Source organism: Heloderma suspectum, chromosome Z (assembly GCF_057233095.1).
Source record: "Heloderma suspectum isolate Gila_16-S chromosome Z, 16-S_ref, whole genome shotgun sequence".
Taxonomy (NCBI): Eukaryota; Metazoa; Chordata; class Lepidosauria; order Squamata; family Helodermatidae; genus Heloderma; species Heloderma suspectum.
This window is the reverse complement of record NC_139476.1, coordinates 4,391,905-4,414,737: the sequence shown is the minus strand read 5'-3', so window position 1 is coordinate 4,414,737 and position 22,833 is coordinate 4,391,905. Positions and strand designations below refer to the sequence as shown.

Here is a 22,833-nt window from a genome sequence, read left to right as displayed (position 1 = left end):
AAAAAGACATTTAATCTTTGACCTGTGGCCATGACCGTTGATTTTACTACTGGATCCTCGATGTTTTTAAATATTTGTTTAATGTTTAGTATTGTACGGTTTTGTAACTTTTCTTGTTGAGCTTTTAAAATTATCATTATTTGTCTTTATTTTTGTGGTGGTGGTTTGCTTTTAAGATTTTAAAACACCCCAAGGTCATTTGCCAGTTGGGTGCTATACATATCTATGTCTATCACTTAATTAATGTGATGATCAGCAGCTTGTCAGCATGGTGTCAGGCCCCAATTTGGGTGGCTTTAAAAGAGGGTTGGACAAATTCCTGGAGGAGGAAAAGTCTATCAACAGCTACTAGTCCCGATGGCCCTGTGCTACCTCCAGTACCAGAGGCCGTGAGTCTATGTGCACCAGTTGCTGGGGAACATGGGCGGGAGGGTGCTGTTGCACTCACCCTGCTTGTGGGTTTTCCGTGGGCAACTGGTTGGCCGCTGTGCGAACAGAATGCTGGACTAGATGGTCCCTGGGTCTGATCCAGCAGGGCTCTTCTGAGGTTCTGATGGTGTCTTGTAGTTTTTGGAAGGTACCTTCCAAACTTTGCCTTGCTGACCCTTTGTCTAAATGTGCCCTCTTTCTTCTTCTATTTTTCCCCCCACCCTGTCCAGAACCATACTTTGTCCATGCCGTGGAGTGGAAAAGCCACGTCTATTTCTTCTTCAGGGAGATCGCAATGGAGTTCAACTACTTAGAGAAGGTCAGTTCTCCAAAACACCCAGTGGCTGCAGGGTTCTACCAGCCAGGTTGCCATTGCCTGGTGTACAAAGACAGCTACCAGGGCTGCAATTTCGGGGAGCCAGGTCTATAGGCCACCATTTTAAGTTTCCTACAATGCTGTCCATGTAGCATAGCTCGGGCAATTTGTGAGACGATTGGCAGCCAGTAGAACCTTACGCTCCTGCCACACACAGCAGTGGCTGGCGGGCCATCAACATGACGGGTGGCCCACTAACGTAGGAGGTGGCCCATCAGGGGATGTTTTGCCAAGGGTACTCTCAAAGCTGGCCCTGGCCCAAGTGTTGGCCTCTTTTAGGGAATAGGTCCATAGCCCATGTTGTCAGCCCAGACTCTGTGGGCTAGCCGGGGGTTGCCAGTATGCATTGGAGGCATGGGGGATGACTTTCTGACCCAGGCATAAACTGGCCAATCCCGAATGTCCCATTCCCACCAGCAGGGTCGAATCTTGCCTTACCAGCGGTAGCCCTGTGGGTCAAGGATAAGGCAATACAGGTTACCAGGGGAGCTGTCCAGCAAGGAACACAAGAAGAGCGATGTTGTTTCAGCGATGGTTAGGCTCCAACCAAGCAGTTCAATAGCTGATGTTGTTGCCGCAGCCCTTCCTGGCTTGTCATTAGGGCCCTGATCCGGAGCATGCCTCTTCCTCATAAGTAGGGCTCAAAGATCTTTGATGTGCGACCGTACATGCATGGCATCTCAGACTCTATGCCTCCATCTGGAAGGGCTGCCACCTTTGCTCTTGGGGTCCTGGGGGTGGACCTGGTGGGTCTGGCATAGCAGGACAGAACCGGTCTGGTTCTCCCTATACTGCAGCCTTCTCACATTGGGCATCATCCTAGATGGTGGTCTCAGGAGGGCTACTGACATCCTCTGACAGCCACCTCTTGACCCCTGGAAACAGTAGGGCCAGAAATAAAGTCTTCCTCCTCCACTGAGGTCTCATCCAGTTCTGGGGTGTTTCTACCATGACGGTTGAGGGCACGACCCAAGTATCACCATTCAAGTTGTTGAAGTGACGGCGTTCTTCTTTCCCATATGAGGTGTAGTGGTTAGAGTGTTGGACTGGGACTCGGGAGATCTGGGTTCTAGTCCCCACTCAGCCATGAAGCCCACTGGGTGACTTCAGACCAGTCACTGGCTCTCAGCCAAAGCTACCTCACAGGGTTGTTGTGGGAATAAAGTGGAGGAGGAGAACCATGTACACTGCCTTGGGCTCCTTGGAGGAAAACTGAGAATATACATGTAACAAATAAGTCAATAAATAAATATCCACTCCTCAAGCTTGGATCACACCCAAGTCATGGAGTCGCTCCTGAGAAGCAGACAGGGAGATCCGACATTATGATGGTCTCTGCCATCATGTCAGTCCAATGTCAATGTCTCTTGTTGATGCCCCATGACCTACAGGTCTAGAAACTTATTGATTGTAACATTTTGTCCATTCCCCTCCAAAGAAAAGTGCATTGCATGTATGTGACTAGAAACCTGGAGCAACCAGTTGCAAAGCATTTCAGCACTGAGGGCCACAGCCTGTTTGACTGGTCTGTAACAGCTATAGATATACCTGCAGATCCAACAACGCTGACTGAGAGGGAGAACTTCTGGATATACACCCTCGACACACTTGGCCTTAACCTGGAGGACAGTGCAAGCATTGCGGATCTGAACGTTCCATCCTGACAGCTCTAAAACAGCCGCCTCAGAAATATTTAATTTAATTTTATTTATTTATTTATTTATTTATAACATTTCTTGGCCACCTTTCAGGGCAGAAGCCCACCCAAGGTGGCTCACAGCAATAAAATACATAAAAACAGTCAAAATACTAAAAGCGATAACAACTTACAAACAATAAAAGCCAACAATAAAACCAGCACGTTAACAGCAGCAACAGCAACAACCGCAGTCATTTCAAGTGAAGGCCACAGTAAAATAATACGTTTTCAGGGCCTTCTTAAAAGTCTGCAATGACGGAGAGTGGCGGACCTCCGATGGCAGCTTGTTCCAAAGGTGTGGGTCCTCTGCAGAGGCCACTGCGGTCACCCACCTGACTGCTCTCACATGTGGGCAGATGAGAAGGGCCTCTCTTTCTGATCTTAAAGGGAACCAGCGTGGTGTAGTGGCTAGAGCGTTGGACTGGGAGCCAGGAGATCTGGGTTCTAGTCTCCACTCAGCCATGGAAGCTCACTGGGTGACTTTGGGCCAGTCACAGACTCTCAGCCCAGCCCACCTCACAGGGTTGTCGTTGTGAGGATAAAATGGAGAGGAGGAGGATTATGTATGCCACCTTGGGTTCCTTGCAAGAGGGAAGAAGGCGGGATATAAATGCAATCAATCAATCAATCAGTAAGGTGGTCCTTCAAGTCACTTGGTCCCAAACCATTTAAATAGCATTTGTATCTTAACAGCTGATGAAGCCAGAACATTTCATTAGTTAAAATGAAATCTCTGTTTGTTAATCACAATTATATGTGTGTATTTATTTATTTATTTATTTATTATAAATATTGATAAATGTATTTATTGTAAATATTGTAAATATTATAAATATTTACAATATTTATATACCACTCCACATCAAAAGATTTCAGAGTGGTGAACAGCAAGGATGAAAGAATAAAACATAATGTTAAAACAATTAAAACATTTTAAAATACTTATATTTTATGTACATATATATATATATATATACACACACACACACACACACACCCCTTTCCTGTAATAGAAGTGGGACTGTGGCAGCTGTAGAAACGACCGTCTTCTATAATAACCCAGTTTGTTGCAAACATAAAGCAAAATCGCAGAACGAAAGCATTTCAATAATCAATCGCATCCACAGCTCCAAGCAGTTCTTTCTGTGGGAATCACGCTGCAATGACAGCTATAAAAAGCAAGTCAGAATTCAACATTCCAGACTAGCAAAATGGGATGCCCAGTAGGATAAGAGTCCAAAGCAAATCCTTGGCTGCCATCATACAAGCAGAAAGCTGCTTTGCACCAGGTCAGGTCATCGGTCTATCTCGCTCAGGATTCTTTACACTGACTGGAAGCATTTCTCTGGAGTCTCATGCTGGGTCTTTTCCAGCCCTACCTGGAGATGCCGGGAATTGAACCTGCGGCCTTTGGCATGAAAGCAGGGGCGCTACCACTGAGCCATGGGTTTTTAATCTTTGTGAACTGCCCAGACAGCTTCAGCTATGGGGCAGTATAGAAATATAATATTGTTATTGTTGTTATTGTTGTTTTCCACAATATGTGAAACTGCTGCTGCTGTTGTTGTTGTTATTGACAACACAATTAAGAAATACAGAAATTTAAAACAATTTAAAACAGCTCAGAACAACGATTAATAAAATACCACAACTTCATTTAAAAAAAGAAAACATCCATGACAACCATAAAGGCATCAACCCATGCAATTAACAAAGGAGCCCTTTGTATGCTGTCAAATGCCTGGGAACAGAGGAAAGTTTTAACCTGGCTCTGAATAGATGACAATGTTATATTAAGTCAGCCCATTGGTCCATGTAGCTCGGTATTCCTGTAGTTCCTATTTAAATCAGCCTTTTATTCAGCACTGTGAGGACCGGAATCTTGCTTTTGTTTTAGAAGCTCAGTAGCAGAGCCCCCCAAAAAAGAAAAAGAGTCCTTTTTCCCGCCCAAAGTTTGCATGCAAAAAGCCCCAGGTTCAACCTCAAGGTAGGGCTGCATTTGCATGCAGAAGGCCCTTGCCTGAATCCTTGGGAGAGCTATAGCCAGCCAGTGCAGTCAATGCTGAGCTAGACAGACCACCGGCCTTTCTCGATGTAATGAAGCTTCCAGTGTTGTGAACGATCAGATCTGAATTTTGTGCAACAGCCTGTAGGCCAGAGATGGGGAACTTCATTCCACCCTGGGACCAAATTCCCCTTCAGAGGAGCGCTCAGGGGCCACATTCCAGAAGTGGGTGGGGCTGGAGGCAGAGGGGCGGGGCCAAAATCAAAAGGGGAGGGGCCAATTGCCAAAAATAGCAGCATGTTTTAGTTTCTAGCTCTCACTGCCAGTAACAAAGTCTCAGGAGAAGTAGTTCAAGCTTCTAAAATGGGGGGGGGGAGTGTGCAAAAGCTGGAAAACCACCAAATGATCAGCTGTCAGAGGAAAGGGGGTGTGGCCAGAAAAATGGGGCATGGTCCTCTGAGGGCCCAATTTGGTGGGCCGGATGTGGCCCACAGACCTGACATTCTGCATTCCTGCTCTAAGCTCTCCCTGCGGCCTCCAACCCTCCATGCCACCAGATCTGACTCTCAAAAGCAAGAGCTGTAGACTTTCCCCTTACCAATTCTCCTGCCCCTGCTTGTTTCCCCCCCATCCAGGTGGTGGTTTCGCGGGTGGCCCGGGTGTGTAAGAACGACATGGGCGGCTCCCAGCGGGTGCTGGAGAAGCAGTGGACATCCTTCCTCAAGGCCCGCCTCAACTGCTCGGTGCCGGGCGACTCTCACTTCTACTTCAACGTCATCCAGTCGGTCACAGACATCTTGATGATCGACGGGAGGCCTGTGGTGATGGCTGTCTTCTCCACGCCCAGTAATAGGTCAGCTGGGGGCTGGGAGAAGCAAGATGCACAGCAGCTGGGCTAACCATGAGGACGTAGCCTCAAAAGAAAAGATCTGTGTCGTAATAGAGCCAGTGTGGTGTAGTGGTTAGAGTGCTGGGCTGGGACTTGGGAGCCATGAAGCTCACTAGCTGACTTTGGGCCAGTCCCTGGCTCTCAGCCTGACCTACCTCGCAGGGTCGTTGTTGTGAGGATAGAATGGAGAGGAGGAGGACCACGTAAGCCACCTAGGGTCCCTTGCAAGAGGGAAAAAGGCGGGATACAAATGTAATAATAAGAATTTTGAAGGATAATACAGGAGAGAGTGATTGCGGGAACGTGCCAGGTTCCTTCTTCACTGAATTTGGTTCCTTGAAAAAGGAAAAAAAATGGGATGTAAATATGATGATGGTGATAATAATAATAATAATAATTTTAAAAGCTAATGCAGGAGAGAATGCTTCTGGGAACATGCAAAGTTCCTTCTTCACTGAATGTGGTTTTCCTGACTGAGAGAGCAGCTCATGAGCATGTGCAGAGGGCCTCTCCAATGTCCCGCTGTATCTGCAACAATCTCCACTGCACCTCTGGCATTGAGGGGAAGAGGTGAAAGAGTGAGAGAGCTTGTAAGCATATGCAGAGTCTTACCTAGGTCTTAACCACAGGCAGCCTTGTAGATCAGGGAGTTATGGGATAGGGCTTTCTGAGCAGCAGGCCTGCCAGAATTCATTGGGGAAGGGCAGTAGCTCAGTGGTAGAGTCCCTGCTTGGAATGCCGGAGGTTCCAGGTTCAGTCCGTGGCTTCTCCAGGTAGGGCAGGGGAAGACCTTGTCTGAAACCTTAAAGAGCTGTGCAACACTGTGCAAGGTAGATTCAACATATGACAGCTTCCCATGTTCCTATTCTTAGGCTCCAGAATCATCATCACCATAATCATCATCATATGTTAATAATAATAGTAATACATTGCTATTATCGGTAATTAATTATTATTAATCCATAATTAATAATTATTATTAATAAACCAACTTAAAACTTTAGAGCGTTCACAGCTATTCATGAATAGCCCCTGTCGGTGCTCTGGTGGCTTGGGTGCTGTTTTTTAACCATTTTTTTCTGTTATTGTTACATTGTCCTTGCATTTTGATGCATTTCTTAATCCATTTTCATTGATTCTGTAAGCCGCCTGGAGTGCCATTTTTTAGTAGGAAGGCAGGGTACAAATAAAATCAAATAAATAAATAATCTGGCCACAATCCATAGAACAACCCTGTATGATAGAAAAGCTTTTCCCATGTGTACTGAGGCAGAAAGAGACCAGCTCTCCTAGAGCCATTTAGGGCGCAATCCTATGCATGCTTAGGTAGAAAAACGTCCTACAATTCCGAGCATGGCTGGCTGGGCCATGCTGCCTAAACTGTCTAGACATGCCTAGAAAACATGCCTTTCCTGTCTGCCTAGGCTTGTGCCCTTAATATGCTCATGGCAGAGGTGAGTTCTGAACCAGGGGCTTGCGTAGCTCAGAACCTTAACCGCTGTGCTTGTGCAGTTTGGAAACCAACCACTGGTCACACCATGTGGACAGTGGTCCCACCGTCAGTTCTGAAGTGCAGGCTCATCGTCCCCACAGCCACACCCCCAAGGAGAGTCCAAAAATCCAGGCCCCTTTGTTGATCCATATCAACAAACCCGTTCTAGACGTTTTCATCTCTCTACCAGGAGCAGGTCTCTTGTAAAGGGAATGGGTCATCGTTGCCCATTCAGGAGCAAAATACTTTACATACCAACAATATATAAAATGGTCCGTTTTCCTCCCAGCTACTGTGCGCATTGCAGCTCAGTGAAGAGGGAACAGGGAAGTCTGAGGGCAGTGGGAGATAATGTTCCTGCTAATAAAAGTGTCGGGGCTGCATCCCTGCGAGGCCCTAGCTTCATGATGCCACTGTCTGTGAGTTCTCAGAATCTCTTCTCTCCAAAAGATCTGATATGGCTCCTTTTCTCTCCCTTTGTAGTATTCCCGGCTCAGCTGTCTGCGCTTTTGACATGGCCCAAATAGCCTCTGTCTTCGAAGGACGCTTCCGGGAGCAGAAATCCCCTGAGTCCATTTGGACCCCAGTGCCGGAAGAGCTGGTACCCAAGCCACGGTGGGTAAAATGGAAGCCATCGCGTTGGTCCCAACCAGCTGTCTGCCATGAAAGCTAACGTGGGATTTACATGTTCAGTGGCAGTTCTACCATTCGGTACCAATGTCTGGGGCAGCAAAATCAGGGCAGGACGGACGGTTGCTTTCTCATCCTGCTCAGGGGCTTTCTGGAAGTATCAGGCTGGCCACTGTGGGAAATGGGATACTATATTACATGCATCTTTGGTCTGATCCAGCAGGACTCTTAAGGGGGTCTCCCTCACCAAGCCATTGGTCTAGCTTCTGTGATGTCATAGAATGCTCACAAGCGTCACATCTTCTCCATCAGCAGAAAAGGGATCTCAGTATGGAAAAGTGTGCTACCGCTAGGAAGAACATAAGAATGTAAGAACATCAGAAGAGCCCTGCTGGATCAGACCAAGGGTCCATCCAGTCCAGCATTCTGTTCCCACAGTGACCAACCAGCTGCCCACGGGAAACCCACAGGCAGGAGAGGAGTGCAACAGCACTCTGCCACCCAGGTTCCTCCCAACTGGTGTACATAGGCTCACTGCCTCTGGTACTGGAGGCAGCACAGAGCCATCAAGGCTAGTAGCCATGGATAGCCTTCTTCTCGAGGAATTTATCCAACCCCCTTTTAAAGGCATCCAAATTGGTGGTCATCACTGCATCCTGTGGTAGCAAATTCCATAGTTTGACCAGGCGCTGTGTGGAGAAGTCCTTCCTTTTATCTGTCCTGAATCTCCCACCAATCAGCTTCATGGGAGGACCCCACTGGGTTCTAGTATTATGAGAGAGGGAGAAAAGTGTCTCCCGATCCATTCTCCACACCATATGGGTTACATATAAGGATGTACAGATTTTGTAAAATCCATTCCGTCTGGGTTCCATGGATTGTCTGGTGCCTCTTGTTCCTTCATCCGTTCATTGACGGAATCAGATTTTTTCCGGTTTCCCAAATTTGCACAAACTTGCATTTGCAGAATTCGCACTTGCAAAAATGTGCACCTCCCCACCGCAAAAAATCGACCAATCCCCCCCCCCCAAATGTGCATTTTCATGTTTTAGCCTATGGTGGGGAATGCACATTTTCAGCCAGTGGTTTTTAAAATTATTTTATGTATTTTTCCATGACTAAATTTGTATAAAATTCCAGAAAGTCTGTGAAATCCATGCAACTCAGGAAAAGCCAGTCCTCTGTGGAATCTGCAGGTTGTATTCATAGAAATCTGGACTCATTTGATTCTGCTGCGGATTTCTCCGACACCTCTAGTTACTAGGGATGGCGGAGAATTTCTCCACGAATCTCGGGGAGGCCGAATGCCAACACATTCAGCCCCCCGATATTGGCGGTGAAATTCTCCGCCATCCCCCCGCCACCCCCCCCAGGATGGGATTTACCTCCTGCAAATGTCCCTCTCGGTGGCAGGTCCCGGCGGCGGTTCGGCAGCAGCTCGGCGGGGGTGGCGGCCGGTCTTGTGACCGGCCGCCGCCACCGCCATTACAAAGTAAATGTAAAAAAAACACATACACACACACGTGATAGGCTACGTAACGATTTATGTAGCCTATCACAGCTAGATTTCCAAAGTCAGCCGTGATAGGCTACGTAAATCGTTACATAGCCTATCACGGGTGACTTTGGGGGGAGAAAAAAAAGCGCATATGCAAATGGCGGCGCCCATGGGCGCCACCATTTGCGTATCTTATTTGGGCCCGGGTAGTCTACATAAAGATTTATGTAGACTACGGTGAAAATAAGGGCAACGCTATTTGCGTTGCCCTTATTTTCGCCGTAGTCTACGTAAATCTTCACGTAGACTACCCAGACCCAAATAAGGAATGCAAATGGCGGTGCCCATGGGCACCGCCATTTGCGTACGCACTTTTTTTTTTTTCCAAAGTCACCCGTGATAGGCTACGTAATGATTTACGTAGCCTATCATGGCTGACTTTGGAAATCTGGCTGTGATAGGCTACGTAAATCGTTACGTAGCCTATCTAGTGTGTGTGTGTGTGTGTTTTTACATTTGCTTTTTTATTTCGCAGCCGGGGAGACGGGGCGCTTCTCCCCGGCCTGAATTTCGGCGGCGAGGGATGGGGCGGTTCCCCCCCGGCCTGAATTTTGGCCGAGCGAGGCGGGGCGCCTCCTCCCCCCGGATTGAACTTCGGGGGGAGAACCGAAGCGCCTCCCCACCACCACGAAGCAAGCTGCGGGACCAGGTAAGGGACTTTCGTCCATCCTTACTAGTTACACAAACTGACTGCTGTGGGAATGGGGGTTGACGGTTATATGATCTTCAAGACGAGGCTGGACAGCCATCTGTCAGGGATGCTCTGAGTCTGACCTGGATTCCTGCATGGAGCAGGGGGTTGGACTCGATGGCCTTGTAGGCCTCTTCCAACCCTACTCTTCTATGACTCTATGATTCAGCAGGGTGTGTCTTATATTCTTAGCGTTTCTAATCCATGGATTTTTTGCCTATTATGGACAGGACGGGGATTTTATCAGGTCTTACCCCAGTCACTACGTGTGTATATAACATTGTTACGTGAGGACATAAAAACATCATGTCCTGCATTGGCCCTCCATCTTGGTTTGCCGTCATGCTGTAGAGTTAAATGAACAACTCTTCAGTACACTGAAGCACAGTGTCATTTATTTTTGCGGAGATGGTTGTCCATAAACAGGGCTATTACTTTGTTTTTGCCTTTTCTAAGGAACACTCTAGTTAAAGCAGGGTTGGGGAACTCCCCAATGAGAGAAGCCAATGCACAATGAAGCTGGATTCCTGGCTGGATTACCTCAGCCTGGGCCAAAGGTTGTGAGGGGATGTGACCCAGTGCCTTGACGTTGGGGATGTAACCACATGCCCTGATGTCAGGCCACATGACCCCACATCCTGACGTCAGGCAGCATGACCCGGTGCCCTGATGTTGTGCGGGGGAGGCATCACCCTGCACCCTGACATTATTTGACCCATGGAAGGCTGTGTGGGAATCACCCAGCCTCCCATCCCAAACCACTTCCCCTCCACTTGGTTAAAGGATCAGGAAACAAGGCAGTGAGGGCTTGGGGTGAGGGCACTGTGACATGGAAGAGGGATGTGAAGACATAGTCAATTATCCAAGGATGTCCTTGTCTTAATCCCGCTCAGTCAACGCATGCCATTCATGCTCTCTGCCCCTTCCCCCTTTGCTTCCCAGGCCGGGTTGCTGCACAGCTCCTGGGATGCGCTACAACTCCTCCAGCTTCCTTCCAGACGAGATCCTCAATTTCGTCAAGACACATCCTCTGATGGACGAGTCAGTGCCATCTTTGGGTAACGCTCCCTGGATCATCCGGACCATGACTCGGTGAGTGAGAGAGAGAGAGAGAGAGAGAGAGAGATAAAATGTTTAAACGTCGGTCGCCCCCTGTGAAAATAAGAGCACAGAAACCAGAGTTTTGTTCAGAAACTGGCCATCGTATCAGGTGTGGATACTTTTGCCGGTAGTGGGGGGGGGCATGGTATAGCCCTCTTCCAATCCCTGAAAGACCATCACACAGAACAGGGAAAAGACATACTCTGCCATCCTGGGGGGCAGGACTAGAAGTAAAGGGCTTCCATTACAAGAGAGTCTATTTTTGGTTGAACATTAGGAGAAGCTTCTTGTTGGTCAGAGCGGTGTGAAATGGGACCAATGAACTGGTGAGCTTTCCCTTGCTGGAAAGCCCACCTATTGGGGATGCGCTACTCAGAAGTAAGCAGGACAGGCCCCTGAATGTTTACTGCTGGCTGGAGATAAGATCAGCTGCTGACTGGAGATAAGAGCTTATCCCTCCTCCACAGTGACAAAGGCTGTCTTTCTCCTTGCACAGCAGGGTAAAGCACCTGTCTCCAATCAGCTGCTGATCAAAGGTAAGAGCTTACCCCTTCCACACAGTGACAAAGAGTCTCTTTCTTACTGCGCAGCAGGGTAAAGCTCTTATGTCTGATCAGCTGCTGACTGGAGATAAGAGCATATTCCTCCTGCACAGTGACAAATGCTCTCTTTCTCACTGTGCAGCAGGGTAACCCTCTTACCTCCAATCAGCTAATTGGAGATAAGAGCTTTTCCCTGCTGGGAGAAGAGATGAGGCCTGGGGAAGAGGTTGTCAAGCTGGATGGGAAACTCTCATGGGTATCCAGCCCATGGGTTGGAGTTTCCCCATCCCTGTGTTAGAGGATGCATTCTCTCTTCTCTCATGCACACAGGAGAGAATGCCTCTTCCAAGAAGGCGCCAATGCAGTCGAGTGCTGCATGATGATGCATGCATGTGCCAAACCTGATCAGTTTAGAAGAAGCATTCTCTATTCTTTCGCACAGAGAAGGGGATGCCTCTTCCAAGACAGGATGTTGATTTAAAAAGCAAGGAAGTGATTTTTAAAGGTCTGCTGACTGATTAAGAGCAGCCTTTTTGCCTATCTCAGTGGTCTTTAGCTGATTAATCTACTGATTAATCAACTAGCTATTGCAGATATACATGTATTGCACACCTATCTTGTGTGGATACTTTATGCACTTCTGCGTCTGTGGAGGGACCAGGGAATTTAACACTTCCATTTCTTTCCTAAGCACTGCAGCCAAGTCGATCTGGTTCTAATTAAATCTGTCTTAATTGCTGTTCTATGTGAAATTAATCAAGCATCGTTCCTGTTGTCTCTCAAGCCAGAAATACACACTAGGAGATATTGGGGTGGGGGTGTTCTCTGTCTGTGTTTCAGACAAGGCCTAGCAAAACTTCTCCCCAGGATTCCAAGGGAGGATGCAAACCCTTGACAGCTGCAGGAATGGCACGTATGCATCCATGGTCACAATGGCGTGTGCACCAGCAGGGGACACAATTTACGGAGCCGTTGAGGGGTGATTGCTGGTCGCAATACCACTGCCCCTGCCCCAACCCTCTAGCTGGCTTCCGTCCTTGCTCTGTGCTTTTGGCTTTGCTAGTTTCATATGCAAAACAGCCAGATTTAATTGGCTGGGGGGGGGGAATAATTACAGCTTTACTTTTCCTGTAATTGACTTTTTTTCTCCTCCTAAGGGATGTAGAACAAGCTAGCCACTGTGTGTGTGTGTGTCTATGTCTGTTTGTGTCTGTGTGTCTGTGTTTTTGCCTCTATGTGCATATCTGTCTCTGTGTCGGTCCCTGTGTGTCTGTGTGCATCTCTGTGTGTGTCTCTGTCTGTTTCTGTGTCTCTGTGTATGTCTCTGTGTCTGTCCTTGTGGGTCTGTGTGTGTGCATTTGTGTCTGTGTCTGCATGTCCATCTGTGTGTGTTGCTGTCTGTGTTTCTGTCTCCGTCTGTCTGTCTGTCTGTTTCCATGTCTCTGTGTATATCTCTGTGTCTGTCTCTGTGTCTGTCCTTGCAGGTCCGTCTGTGTGCATTGGTGTCTGCGTCTACCTGTCCATCTGTGTGTGATGCTGTCTGTGTTGCTCTCTCTGTGTCTGCCCCTGTGTATGTGTGTGACTGTCTGTGTTTCTGTGGGTCCGTCTGTGTCTCTCTACTAATTGCCTTAACTAGCCCAAATCTGTCTAGGGCAGTGTGTCGATATACATTTGACTCAGCCGTGCTCTCCATTTTCCTGGGGCAGGTATCAGCTACGCAAGATCGTGGTGGACCCTGCAGCAGGCCCTGACAGAAACCACACCGTGGTCTTCCTAGCATCTGACACAGGCATGGTGCTCAAGTTTCTCATCCACACCAACCTCAGTGCCAGCTCCGGAACCGTCCACACCAGTAGCCACAGCTTGCTTCTGGAGGAGTTTGAGACCTACCCGAGTGACAAGTAAGTTGAAATGGGCACCACACGCGTGGACACGCACACACAGCTTCATTCAAGCTACTGGAAGAGGGAAGGACCAGAGGGAATGCTTGAAGCTGGAATACAGAAAGAGTGCACGGAAGAGTTGAATGCCTAAAAAGGCAGTGATGTGCACCTTGACAGTGTCTGAGCACTGGTCTGTTCGCTTCAGGAAGCCCTGGCATAACTCAGCTGCCACGTGAAATAGCCCTGGGGGGAGCTGACAGAACCAGATAGGTTCAAGCCCCAGCACCTGTCTCTTCCAAGCGCTGGCATCGTGGTAAACATGGAAGTGCAGGAGCTAGTTGTGATGGTCCTCCTAGCCACACGCCCAAGGAGAGTCCTGTCAGGGTTGGATCTGAGCCACCCATAGAGTCCCAAAGCAGCTCTGATTCTGAGGAGGAGAGACAAGTCATGAGGGAGGAACGCTCTCAGACTTCAGAGGCGCAGCTGGAGGGGGAGCCCCCCCCCTTCTCACATCCGTGGGAGCGACAGCGAACCAGGCATGGAAAGGGAGGGACAACCTGAGCTTTTAGACGTGAGGCGCAGGCACAAGCGAGAAATCACAGGAGCCAAGCTTCAGCGCTCAGCCCGATTGGCTTGACATCAACTGCGGCACACAGAAGCATCACAGGGGAGGGGGAGATCTTCCCCTCTCACCCCTTAAGTTCAGAGAGTTGCCGCGTTTTTCCCAAACGGAGATCAACCGACGTCCTAACCCTTAGAAACCCCCAGATGGCTGTTCCTTTGTAGTTTCTCTGAGTCTCTAGCAATTAGCATCTGTATGCCTCATTAGGATAAATGGAATTAAAGCCTGGGAAAGCAGCCCTTTTGTCTGAGTGTTGATTTTGGCTATTGGAGAATTCAGTAGGCAACAGGGGCAGACCCTGACAAGTCCAAAAACACAGGCAGCAGTATTGATCCATATCAACAAACCAGTCCTAGCAGCTTTTATCTCCACCAGGAGCAGGGCTTTTGTACAGCCGATGGGTCTGAACTGCCCATTCTAGACCAAGCCACCCCAAAATACCTTACATTAGGAGAGCCAGTGTGGTGTAGTGGTTAGACTGTTGGACTAGGACTCAGGAGATCTGGGTTCTAGTCCCCACTCAGCCATGAAGCTCACTGGGGGACTTTGGGCCTGTCACTGACTTTTGGCCTAACCTACTTCACAAGGTTGTTGTGAGGATGAAACTGGGAGGCGAAGGGCCACGTAAGTTGCCTTGGGTTCCTTGCAAGAGGGAAAAAGTCCGGATATAAATGTAAAAATAAATAAATAGTTTCTAGGAAAGTTCCTTTTCCCCCAGCTACTGTGAGGATGCCAGCTAAGCTTAGAGGGAACAGAAAAGTCTGGGTGGTGGGGACAGATATTGTCAGAAGCCCTGCTAATAAAAAAAAACATGCTGGAACCGCACCCTTACAAGGCACATCACTACATCTCTGCTTTAGAGTGCCACTTGTTTAATTTTTGAGGGCGCAATTCTGTAGTGACCATCATAAGCCTCCAAACCTGGACGCTTACGGTCATCCAATGAAGAGTGGGAGGAGCAGCAGAGGTGATCTTGACCCTCCAGTCTCCTCCTCTTCCCGCCCAGCAAAATGCCCCGTTTCCTCATCCTCTGAGGTCAAGTTCCTGACCTCAGAAAGCAGCCAGCACAGTTCTTCCCGTGCCATCATCAAGGGGTGGGGAGCTGGGGGGGGCTCCGATTCCCAGCTCTGAGGCCAGAGCGCTGTCTCCCCAACCTGGGAGCTGGCGATCCAAAATATCCCATGGCCCCTCAGATGCTGTCTAAGTTTCACACGATTGCTCCCTAAATTTATTTCACTTAGTTACAGGTATTGTTGTGCCGCCTTTAAAAGGCAAAGGCTTCTTGAGGCTCAGACAACATCAAACACTTCTAAATGCAATGACTTGTAAGCTGTTCGGCCCTTTGTTGCCATGGAAACAAGCTCCTTTCCCATCTGGGCCCAGCAAAGAGCTCTGTGTGGCTCTGAAGACTGCACATTCTTGTGCCAATGCTTCCAACCTTTGTCCTGGTTTGATTTCCCCCTAAATCCTTACACGGCAGTCTTGATCTTTTCTGCCAGGTGTGGCAAGGACAGTGTGGATGAACGGAAACTGCTGGGCATGGAACTGGACAAAGCCACTGGATCCTTGCTGCTGGCCTTCCCTCCCTGCGTGGTGCGTGCCCCCGTGGCCAGGTGCCACCAACATTCCGGCTGTATGAAGTGAGTGCCTGATTTATGTACTGATTTAAAGTGTGTTTGTTTATATCCCCCTCCTCAGCCCAAAAAAGCTCCTGGACCAAATTACGTATAACAAGTAATGTACAAGAGAGTCCCTGCTTACAAAGACATGACATGCAAGGAGGAAAGGAAGAGGAGGGAAGAGGAAAAATATTACATCTTTCAGCAGGTCCTGTTTCCCCCTCTTGTCTAATTACTGCTCCACCATTCTGGGGACAGAGATCAGCCCCAGATGTACAGAGCTTACCCTTCATGCAGGCACAGCTATGCCAGAACTCGGGATCCTCTCCACATTCAAGACCCAGGAAGCTCGGCTTGGGATTCCATGGTGTGACCAGAAGTAACTCTTGGTATTGGCTGATTTGTTTGGAAACAGGGATGCTTAGCTCAATGGACCTTTTCCTCCAGATCCAGCCAGGCTCTTCTTACAGACGTCTTTTGGTGGCTATTAGCCATTGTCACCTAATGGAACCTCCATGTTTAGTGACAGTGTACCTACGCAGAGTCAGAGGCTGGGCTCATGCCCTGGAGGAAGCAAGCTTGTGAGTCATCTGGGTCGGTTACTGTAGGAAACATAGGATGCTGGTCAAGATGAACCTTCAGCCTGATCTAGAGGGACTGCTCTTATGGCTTCAACCCATAATTATGTTTCCAGCAGTGAACAGCCAGATCGTGCTTCCCGTGTGATGGTGGGTCACCTCTCTTGAGCTAGTAATGCACATGACTTCGCTCACCCTACTTGTGCTAATATGCATAAGCGCTATTGCACTTGCGCAAATGTGGTCATCCGCATCAGCTATTTTAATCAGCTAATGCAGGTGAGCTCACTTGTGCAAGTGTGCGTGTGCAGTAATTGCACTAATTAGTGCATTAGCGCCACTGTGCATTAGTGCAAATCCCCCTCCCTCAAAGTTAAAAAAAACCCTAGTCTGCAAGTCTGTGGGATCTGTGCGACTTGGAAAAAGCCAGTCAGCTGTGGAATCCACGGGTTGGATTCATGGACGTGCAAACTCATTTGAGTCCATTGCGTATTTCTCCACATCCCTAATGTGGACTGTGGAGAGTCCTACATGGATGGGATGCATTGTTTGAAGCAACTTGGAGCACCCTCAGCTGCAGGCATTAGAAAGCCCATCGCACCCCTTTAATTAACATTTCCCCTTTCCCCCTACACAAACCCTCTGCAGGCTTGTTAGGCATTACTTCATGAAATCCTTGACCCTATAACAGGCAAATAGCCTTCAGATTATTATCGCTAAAATTATACAAATAGACCTGTTCCTAGCAATGTCACACACAGCCCCTAGTCTACCTAGGGTTTTTTTTTTTCCCCTGCTGATGGGGCTGTGATTGTGTTTGTGAACATTCTGTGACATCATAGGAGTTTGGCCAATGGCTTGCTGTCACTGACATAAAAAGAGCCCTGTGGGATTGAGCCAAGAGCCACCACACCATCCTCATTGTCCTATTCAGGATTTCAGCTAGCCATGTTAATTCTTTTGTCTACTGAACAGGCTTGATCCTCACTGGGCTGACTTGTGGTGGGGGACGGGGGCTTAGATTTTTTTTAAAAAAGATTGTACTTCTGCAAAATGTGTGGTTTCCACACACACGCCGAGACCGCCTTCTTGTTTCTCGGTGGGACTATTTTGGCTCCGGTCCTGTCAGCACTCGCCGCCCAAGTTCGCTATTAGAGGGAGCGATGTTAACAATTAAAGGGATAACCGTTGTAACAAAACTCCCAAGCGAGCCTCCAGAAACAGCCCCCCATCAGATCCTCTCCCCCTTATGTTTAACCAGCATTTTCCATGGTGTTCTCCACGGTGGCCATCTTTCGGGGATGGAACGAGGTATGCTCGTGTGCGTCCTGGAGATTTTCAGCCAATTCCTGCAGAAAGCTGGCGGCCATCCCGCCACACAGCGATATTACAAGCATTTGTCACCCACCGGGGAGGGGGGCGCCACCCTCAGCAGTGCTGGCAACATTTCCTCGCCTAATTGCCAGAGACACAAGTCTGCATTATTCACAAGTTCTTCGTTTAATACCTGGCCCCCCGAGGGGGCGGGCAGGGGAAGATCAGCAGGAAAATTTAAAACACAACAGAAGGAAAGGGGGGGAAAGAAAAGAAAAGAGCAGACTTCACAGAACAAAAGGTCACTGCAGCTGGAGGTGCTGTGCTGGGGGGTGGATCATCCAAACGGGACATGGAGGATCTCAGAGGAGCGTTCTCAGTTGGGGAGAAGAGAGAAGGAAGGCCTCCGCTTTGGGCAACTGCTTCCCCACATCTGCCGTGGAGGAAAACCCCGGCCAGATCAACCGCTGTCCAGCACTTTGCAGGTTTCTTCTCCATCATCTCTCCTGAATTCCCTGAATGGTAATGGGATGGAACAAATTTATCAGCCTTCCCCAACTGGTGCCCTCCAGATGAGGCATTTCTTCAGATACTGTAGTCCCAGTCCATGAAGGGCGTTGTAGGTTAAAACCAGCACTTTGAATGGAGCCCGGAAACAAACTGGAAGCCAGTGGAGTTGATGCAACATTGGTACAACATGGTCACCACGGCCAGTTCCGGATGGTACCCTTGCTGCCATCTTTTGTCCTAACTGAAATTTTTGCCTGTCTTCAAGGGCAGCCCCACAGATAGCACCTTACAGTAATCTAGACAGGAGGTTATCAGAGAGCACAGATCGCTACTGATGAAAATATATAATCCCTTTCAATGAAAACTGAGTGATTCTTTTCTGCCAAAAGGTGGCTTATGAATGGTGGCTCGCTCTTATGCTCTCCTGGCATGTCACACAGCCCCCCTCGGCAGAACATCCTGGTTTCCAGCGCCATCCATTCCTCCTGATGAACTTTTATTAACCTCCCTACCCACCCACCCCTCTGTGCTTTCTGCCCTTCAGGAACTGTTTGGGGAGCCGCGACCCATACTGTGGCTGGACGCCTGAAGGATCGTGTATCTTCCTAGAACAGCATACCAGGTAGCTTTCGATGGCATAAGCCATTCCTTGTTGGGATGGCGAACAAGCGATGTATGGGATCACTAAAATTGGGGGTCTGACTGACACGGCAAGACTTTTTAAAGAGTTGGCCCTTACAGAAGTAGGGTGGCATTTGGTCCCAAAATATCTTGGGACAACCCTGGGTCTTCTGGTGTTTCCCTTTTTTAAAGAACGCTCAAAATGGACAGAGACCAAAAGAAAAATTGAGAGTAGAAAAAGAGAAACAAGGGGAGGTGGGATAGGAAAATGTTGATAATCCATTTAACAAAGAAAACCCTGCTTAGGTCATTTGTCCTGCTATGGCTCTGGCCTTGTGGATCAAGCCCACTTACCTAAAACGTTTCCTTCTCTGTGTCTAACACAAGCTGTCCCTCTCTGCCTTCTTGATCCACCCACAGGGCTGCGTTTGAGCAAGACATCAGCGGTGTCAAGACCTCTCACCTTGGTGACTGTGAAGGTGAGTGCTCATAGGTCTCTTGTACTTCCATGGGTCAAGCAGCGGACTCATGAACTAGGAAGGTCCAGGGTTCAGATTTTGCCAGGAACTTCTTTAGGCAGCCCACCGCCAGGCTGCCTGCAATGTCGAGATAAGCTCCCTGACGGATCTATCTTTTTTCCATACCAGGAGAAGAGGAACCCCTCAGCCTGCACGAATTTCTGCAAATTCATGATTTCCCTGGTTGTTCGTTCTTTGCATAATCTGTTCTGATTTTTCTACCATTTTACCATCTTTTCTGTTTTGGTGAAGGTGTCTGGCAGCTATCACTGGCGGTTCCCATTCTGCACACGCATGCAAACTCTATGTCCGGCTCTGTCGGGGGGGAAAGTGCAGAAAAGGGCAATTAAAATGATCCAGGGGCTGGATCAACTCTCCTATGAGGAAAGGTTACAACTGCTGGGACTGAGTAGCTTGGAGAAAAGGGAGGAGAGGGGAGACATGATAGGGGTGTGCAAAATTATGCATGGTGAGGAGAATGTGGATAGGGAGACATTTTTCTCCCTCTCATAATACTAGAACCTGGGGTCATGCTATGAAGCTGATTTCTGGGAGATTCAGGACAGATAAAAGGAAGGGCTTCTTCACATAGCACACAGTTAAACTATGGAGCTCACTTCCACAAGATGTAGTGAGGGCCACCCATTTGGATGACTATAAAAGGGGGTTGGACAAATTCCTGGAAGAAAAGGCTATGGATGGCTACTGGTCTTGATGGCTACATGCTACCTCCAGTACCAGAGGCAGTGAGCCTATGTAGACCAGTTGCTGGGGAACATGGGCAGGAGGGTGCTGTTGTGCTTATGCCCTCCTTGTGGCTTCCTGGTTGACGGATGGTTGGCCACTGTGTGAACAGAATGCAGGACGGGATGGACCCTGGGTCTGATCCAGCAGGGCTCTTCTGAGGTTCTTATGAAAAGAAAACAGTAGGGCTGTGCACTGCTTCGGCCTGAGGCCCGAACCCTGAGTCGAAGCAGGCCGCTTCGGGCCCCTTCCGAGGCAAAGCAGAGGGGGCATGAAACAACTTGAAATGGGTTGGGGGCTCTCTGAAGTGCTTCAGTGTGCTTTGGAGCTTTGGCACACTGACCCAGCCATGTCAGCACCTCCAGCTCCTTACCTGAGCTGTCACAGGATGGTAGCCCAGGTTGGGAGCTGGGGGGTTGCACTGGGGAGTCAGGGGAGCCCTTAAGCAGGATTTGGCCGTCCAAATCCCAGTTCAGGTTCGGGACCGAGGTGAATCGCCCCCCCCCCCCAAATCAGCCCAAAGCAAATCAGGGCCACCTTGGAATCCCCGAAGCAGCTTCCGAATCAGTTCGGGGGGTCCCTGCACAGCCCTAGAAAACTATGTCTGCCTTAATAGCAGCACAAAAAAAAATGAAGCTTTTAGAAAAGGACTCACTAGGATCGCTGCCATTTGCCACCAGTAAAGCCCCTGAACCTCTTAAGAAATTTCACACACACACACCCAACACACACACACCCAAAATGATGCCCTATTTCCACCCTTTGAAAGCATGCACAGCCCACCCACTCACCCCAAAATGTCTCCCCAGCCCAATTGCTAAGTTCCTTTGGGAATGGTCTGGCTCTTTTCTTGATAACATTTATATTCAGTCCTTCAAATATGGCTTCACACCTCCCCATGCTTTCCTCCTAACAACCCTGTGAGGTGGGTTTTGCTGAGAAACAGTGACTGTCCCGAAGTCTCCTAGTGAGCTTCGTGGCTGAGCAGGGATTTGAAGCCAGTTTTCCAGGGTTCTAGTCTGGCATGCTAACCATGCCTCTTTTCCAAAAAGTCTCCAGAAAAAAACTTTGGTTATAGGCCTGTAGCAAGGGTGCAGAACTTCCGGCCCAGGGGCCAGATCTTGCTCTGTAGGCCACAGCACCTTTCCCAACCTATCTAACATTTGGTGGTTGAAATGCCTCCCCTGAGGCTTAGCTATTGGCAGTAAGAACTTTAAGCTGAAATATGCTGGCCTTTTTTGGTAATTTCAGCCCTGCCCCTTTTGCCTTCGACTCTGCCCGCCACTGGAATGCAGCCCCTGAGAGCTTCTCCAAAGTGTGATTCGGCCCTCCGGCTGAAAGAGGTTACTCGCCCCTGGCCTACAGCATTAGTAATACAACTGATGCACCACCCCACATTTCGACAGCTAATATACTCCTGCCAGGATCCTAACCACCTTCTCCCTTCTCCCAGGACTGGTGACCGAAAGCTTTGTGGATGAACCAGACGGTCTGGTGTCGGTGAACCTCCTGGTGATTTCCTCCGTGGCTGCCTTCGTCATCGGGGCCGTGATCTCGGGCTTCAGCGTGTGCTGGTTCATCGGCCACAGGGACCGGAAGGAGCTGGCCCGCCGCAAGGACAAGGAGAATATCCTGTCGCACAGCGAGTCGGTGGTGAGCGTCAGCCGGCTGGGCGAGCGGCGGTCCCGGGGAGGGCCCAGTGGCGGGCAGCCGGAGAACTTGCTGGCCCCGCTGATGCAGAATGGGTGGCCGAAGGGGCTCATCAAGGTGAGCCAGCACGACCTGGATTCAGGGGTCCTCCCCACCCCGGAGCAGACCCCCTTGCAACAGAAGCGGTGCCCCAAGCCCTGCACCTGGGAGTACAGCCACAACCTCATCAACGCCTCCCTGCGGGGTGGGGACCCACCGTCCTCGGTCATCCTGCTCCACGCCGGCCACACCTCGATGCCCCACCACCACATGAGCTCTGGCCGGGTCATCCCCATCTCCTGCCACTCCATGTTGATGGACCAAGAACTGGAGGGCGAGGGGACAGACCTCTCGCTGGACATGCGTTATCTGCCAGTCAGCGTGGGCGACGGGCCCAGGGGTGTCCAGCAGCAGCAACAACAGCTGCAGGAAGCACCCCCGTCATCGCACCGGCCCTGCGGGGCACGGAGCTCCTACGGGGGTGAGCTGCCCATCACGCCGCACGACAGCCCGGACCGGAGGCGGGTGGTGTCGGCCCCGGGCGGGGAGACGGGGGATCCTGCTCACTGGAACCCTGACAAGCTGAACTCAAATAGCAACAACGCTGCCACCAAGGCGAGCGTACACCTGAAGCGCACCCACACTTTTAATAGTGGGGAAGGCCCGGCAGCCTATGCCCGGGCTCAGCGGGCGCCCACGCTGGGGCCCCAGCACACCCTGGCAGACTTGAGCCACCTTCTGAAGTACACGGGCATCGAACGGACTCCCTCCTCTGTCAAATAAGGAGCCGTCCCAGGGGGGCATGGCTTGGCTTGGTAACCTCCCTCCTCGCGGGAAAAGGGGGCGGGTTTCCCGGCAGAGAGGAGGAGGGGTGAAACAGGAAAACGACAATGAGAGACCCTTGTTCCCACTTGGGGGGGGACGAAGGGAGGAGGAGGACGTGTGCTTCCCCCTCCCAGGCCTACGGATTGTCGGGGTGAGGGGGTCACCAGGGAGGTGCTGCTTGGCGCAACAAGGGGGGGACCTCTTCTGTGTGCGTGTGCGTGTGTGTGTTTGGGGGGTTACTTCATCCTGGCGCTTCCTCATCGGACTCTTCCTCACCTTTGCGAGGCTCCTCCTCTCTGACAGGGGGCAGGCGGGCAGGCCCAAATGTCGCTTCGCCTGCTCTGGCAAAGATATTATTATTAGTAGGGTTATGGGACAGGATGGAACGACGATCGCGAAATAAACGAGAGCGAAGCGTCAGCTGCTAGGAAAGTTCCGGAAGGCCGCACACAAGGATTCGGGGATCCTTACCGGTTGTTCTCTCCCCCTCCCCAGGTT

At 49.7% G+C, this 22,833-nt stretch overlaps 1 protein-coding gene across 1 annotated transcript in view; it reads left to right on the top strand.

The window, feature by feature from the left end:
• SEMA6B (semaphorin 6B) overlaps window positions 1–22,293 on the top strand; it is a 45,007-nt gene extending 22,714 nt beyond the window's left edge. Inside the window, exons 8-16 of the mRNA XM_084826051.1 lie at window positions 660–748; window positions 5,145–5,362; window positions 7,374–7,505; window positions 10,712–10,861; window positions 13,119–13,313; window positions 15,417–15,557; window positions 18,483–18,560; window positions 18,980–19,038; window positions 21,275–22,293. Of these exons, the coding sequence (XP_084682177.1) occupies window positions 660–748; window positions 5,145–5,362; window positions 7,374–7,505; window positions 10,712–10,861; window positions 13,119–13,313; window positions 15,417–15,557; window positions 18,483–18,560; window positions 18,980–19,038; window positions 21,275–22,293 (2,081 nt within the window). The remainder of the gene's footprint in view (window positions 1–659; window positions 749–5,144; window positions 5,363–7,373; window positions 7,506–10,711; window positions 10,862–13,118; window positions 13,314–15,416; window positions 15,558–18,482; window positions 18,561–18,979; window positions 19,039–21,274) is intronic.
• Window positions 22,294–22,833: the final 540 nt, after the last annotated feature.